The sequence below is a fragment of the Dromiciops gliroides genome, chromosome 5 (genome assembly GCF_019393635.1).
Source record: "Dromiciops gliroides isolate mDroGli1 chromosome 5, mDroGli1.pri, whole genome shotgun sequence".
In the NCBI taxonomy this organism is placed as follows: domain Eukaryota; kingdom Metazoa; phylum Chordata; class Mammalia; order Microbiotheria; family Microbiotheriidae; genus Dromiciops; species Dromiciops gliroides.
In genome coordinates, this window is record NC_057865.1 from 191,640,805 (window position 1) to 191,644,495 (window position 3,691).

A 3,691-nucleotide genomic window follows, 5' to 3' on the forward strand; every position below is an offset into this window, starting at 1 on the left:
CACCCCGAGCTCAGGCTCAGCGGGCCGCGAACCCAAAGCCAAAGTTTCCCGAGGTTGCCTGCCTCCCTAGTTTTCCGTGACGCCTTCTCCTTCTTCTAATTCGAGGGGGTGTGCCTGGAGTTTTTATCCAATCAACACTGAGAATATTTGCATAGACTTTATCCAGACTTTAATGACTTTGGAAGGCAAATGTAGGTATAATACCTTAAATTACAAGTCCTAGCTGTTAGGTGTACTTTATTTCCATGTAACTTAGAGGAGAGAAAGATTTGAACAAAGTTCCCTCTACTCACCCTCACCTAAAGTGGAGTCCCCGAATACCCTCAATTCACTCTCATGTGTCCTTCGGTAGTGTTGCAGCTCTTTTAGAATTTGTCTAGTAGGTTTTCCGGTGTTTACCGGGAAGCCCTTGCTTTCTGTTTGGAAAAAAGTTATATTTAAAGAGGGAGAAACAATAGCTTGTTTGTTTCTTGTTCGCCGGGCTCGTGGGCAGAAACTCGCTGCCTTTTTGTTTCCGCCCTGCAAGCCCGGTAGCTGGTAACAAATTTGTTGCGTTTCGGCCCTGGATGCTGACGCGCGGCTTCCGGAATCGGAAAGCAGCTTCCTCTCTGAGCGCGGCGGCGACCGCGGGTCTCAGAAGCTGGAGCTAAGCGTGCAACCCTGTTGAGCATCCTATGGCGTCGGGTCCCGCGCAACCCGCGGCCTTAAGCGCCGAGCAGGCCAAGGGTGAGCCGACTTCTCCGTAGAGAGAAGAAGAGAAAGGGAGAAGGGAGGAAAAAAAGGAAAGGGAAACCTAGGCAGGATGAACCAGACATAGGCATTTCCCACACAGGGAAAGTGGGGGTGGGGAAGGCCCTGGCTGGGTGGGTAAGTTGGATTTGCCTTATCTCCTCACGGTCCTCGCTGCTCTCTTCCCTTGTGCACCCCACTCTCGCGTGCCTGCAACCCTATGCCCCTGGGCACGGCAGTGGTCCTAGCTGAGGTGATCCAGGCGTTTGCGGCACCGGAGAACGCGGTGCGCATGGAAGAGGCTCGGGACAATGCTTGCAACGACATGGGCAAGATGCTGCAGTTCGTGCTTCCCGTAGCTACGCAGATCCAGCAGGAGGTCCTCAAAGCTTACGGCTTCAGCTGCGATGGGGAAGGTGGGGCTGGCTACCCCGCACCGGGGAGGGGTGGGAATGGGGTGCGGTGTCGGGGTGCGGAAGGGTTTGGGCGGGTCCGCCCCCGGGAAACTGAATTAATTTTACTAGACTGGTGTTATCAGTGCGGGAAGCTCCACCGGTGCAGAGTCGTCCCTCTCCAACAACTCCATCTTCACTGCCCGGGGAGCAGTAAAACCTATAAGATGACCCACGCAAGGGTCACCCAACACCGCCCGTGTTGTTCCTGAAGCAGGACACGAAACCCGGGTCTCTCTGACTTCGAGGCCTGTTTCTATCTACGCTTGCCTCTCATTTATTCTTTTGAAAACAATCATAAAGGGCATTATTTTTTATTCATCCAACTCCTAAACGAACACCATTTTAAAAACGAGTTTACTTAGAATTACTTAAAAGACAGCTATTAAAAAGAAAGAAGCCAAATATGGTGTCGAGCTAATAGTGTGGGTCCTGGAACACCCTGCGGCAGCCAAGTTAATGGAGTCGGAGGGGGGGGGGGGCTGGGAGCCGAGAGCCTTCTTGAAGCTGTTGTCCCCTCTTCGGACACGCGGTGGCAGCCAGGATTTGGGCACACATTTTCCCTTCCCCATCACCTCCCTCGGGGGTTGGCTTCTAGATTCCTACTTGTCTACATACGACCTAAGGGTGTCGTCATTCAGCAGGATGGGTTCTGCCAATCTAGATTTTGGGCCCAAGGGATTGGGGGATGAGATGCCCTAGGAGAGCATGATTTACCTCCAAGTGACTCGGATAGGTGGGATTGATTTTTTTGGTGTGTGTGCATCTAATAAAACTGCTTCATTCATACTTCCCTGCCCCTTCCCGCCCCTCCCCCCCACCCAGTCTACGCATCTATCCAGTTGTATTTTTTAAGAGAAAATGAGCAACCTCCCTCCTTCCCACAAGATTTGAGGTATCCCTTCACTTCTGGGTTGTGCATGATATGGAACAGGAAGTGATTTGGTTTAATCTCCACCCCACTGGAAGTGGAGAAGGCATGATGAAAGCTTGTAATGCATTGTGGGGTATGAGCCTGCCAGTTTCTACTCTTTGTCATCATTTTTCCATGTTCTGGAGACATTTAGATGACTGGGGGAAAGCAAGAGGGCATGGTTTACTTTTCCAGATAGCTGCCTCTAATCAATGGGGGGGGGGCAGTGTGGGGACAATAATTATGGGATTGACTTCTCTCACATATTCTCTTAGGTGTCCTGAAGTTTGCCAGACTGGTGAAGTCCTATGAGGCTCAAGATCCTGAGATAGCCAGTTTGTCTGGAAAATTGAAGGCCCTGTTTCTGCCACCCATGACTCTGCCCCCCCATGGGCCTGGATTAGGGGGCAGTGTGGCAGCCTCCTGAGGGAGAACCTTATCTGTCACAGTCACAACTACTTTGGAAGGGAAATGTGCCAATCATCCTGGAACTCTTGTACCACTGGCCGTGCCTGGTGCATAATAAATATTGTTGATGCTTGGTCTCAGTCTGGCGATTTCTTGGACTTGTCCACTTGAGTGATTTCTACATTCAAAGAAAGGAGCAAAAAACTCTTCCAAGTGATCAGGTTTCTCTTTGCTCGATCCCCAACTTCCCAATACATATATTCAGTTCAGTAAACATTCATTAAGTGCCTACTATGTGCCAGACACTGTGCTAAGCACTGGGCATAAAAAAAGGGGCAAAAACCCAGCCCTTGACCTCAAGGAGCTTACAGTCTAATGGAGGAGACAACATGCAAACACATATAGACAAATACAGGATAAATAGGAAATGATTAAAATGACCACTTTGGAACTGGTGTCAATGAATCATGGTACAAAGAAAACTAAAGTTCCCCAGGAAAAAATAAAGACCATTACTCCCCTGGGTATATATTGAGTACGCCCTGTGCTAGAAAATAGACTGCTACCATTGTGAACATAAACATTAGGGTTACAGGTAGAAAGGAGGGTGAGGGATAGAAGGATAGAATTTTAGTTAGAGCAGGGTGAGATTTATGAGGTTCTTCTTGGGACCTTGATTTGATACTGAATCCCATAGAAAGACAAGATCTGGAGTCAGAGGTCCTACTTTTGTATGCTAACCCTGCTATTTAACTGTCTGTGCAAACTTAAGCAATCTTCTCTACTGTGGGCCTAAGTGTTTTCATCTGCACAATGAGGAAATTGAGTTAGAAGATTTCTAAAGTTCCTTTCAGCTCTAAATCCCATGATCATAAAATGGGTCCTTGGCTTTTGTTTTCTAAGACACACACACTTCCCCCAGGTAGAGATGAAAGTGAGGAGACTTCCATATATTGTCTTGCTTTCCCCAGGTTCTTCTCTCAGTACCCCGTGGCCCTTCTTGATAGGGGCAGGGAAAATAAAGGGGACGGAATCAAGCCAGGATTTGTAGGTGATTTGAGAGAAGCTGCCCAGGTAGGGCGGTCCCTGTGCCAGCCCCGCCCCCCGGACACGGGTCCCCTCTCTGGATCATTAACTTAGTGGGTTGTCCTTATAGTGCCACTGCCCCCACCTGGAATGGATAAGGAAA

At 49.1% G+C, this 3,691-nt stretch overlaps 1 protein-coding gene and 1 non-coding gene across 2 annotated transcripts; both read left to right on the top strand.

Annotated features, from left to right (window-relative positions):
• Positions 1–343: 343 nt before the first annotated feature.
• C5H12orf57 (chromosome 5 C12orf57 homolog) lies at positions 344–2,642 on the top strand. Its single transcript, XM_043964956.1, has 3 exons — positions 344–726; positions 969–1,145; positions 2,370–2,642. Exons 1-3 carry the CDS (start codon positions 675–677, stop codon positions 2,519–2,521), a joined length of 381 nt encoding a protein of 126 aa, XP_043820891.1. The 5' UTR covers positions 344–674; the 3' UTR covers positions 2,522–2,642.
• Positions 350–411, top strand: LOC122730248. Its single transcript, XR_006353440.1, has one exon. It is a non-coding gene; the product is annotated as a U7 small nuclear RNA (small nuclear RNA).
• Positions 2,643–3,691: the final 1,049 nt, after the last annotated feature.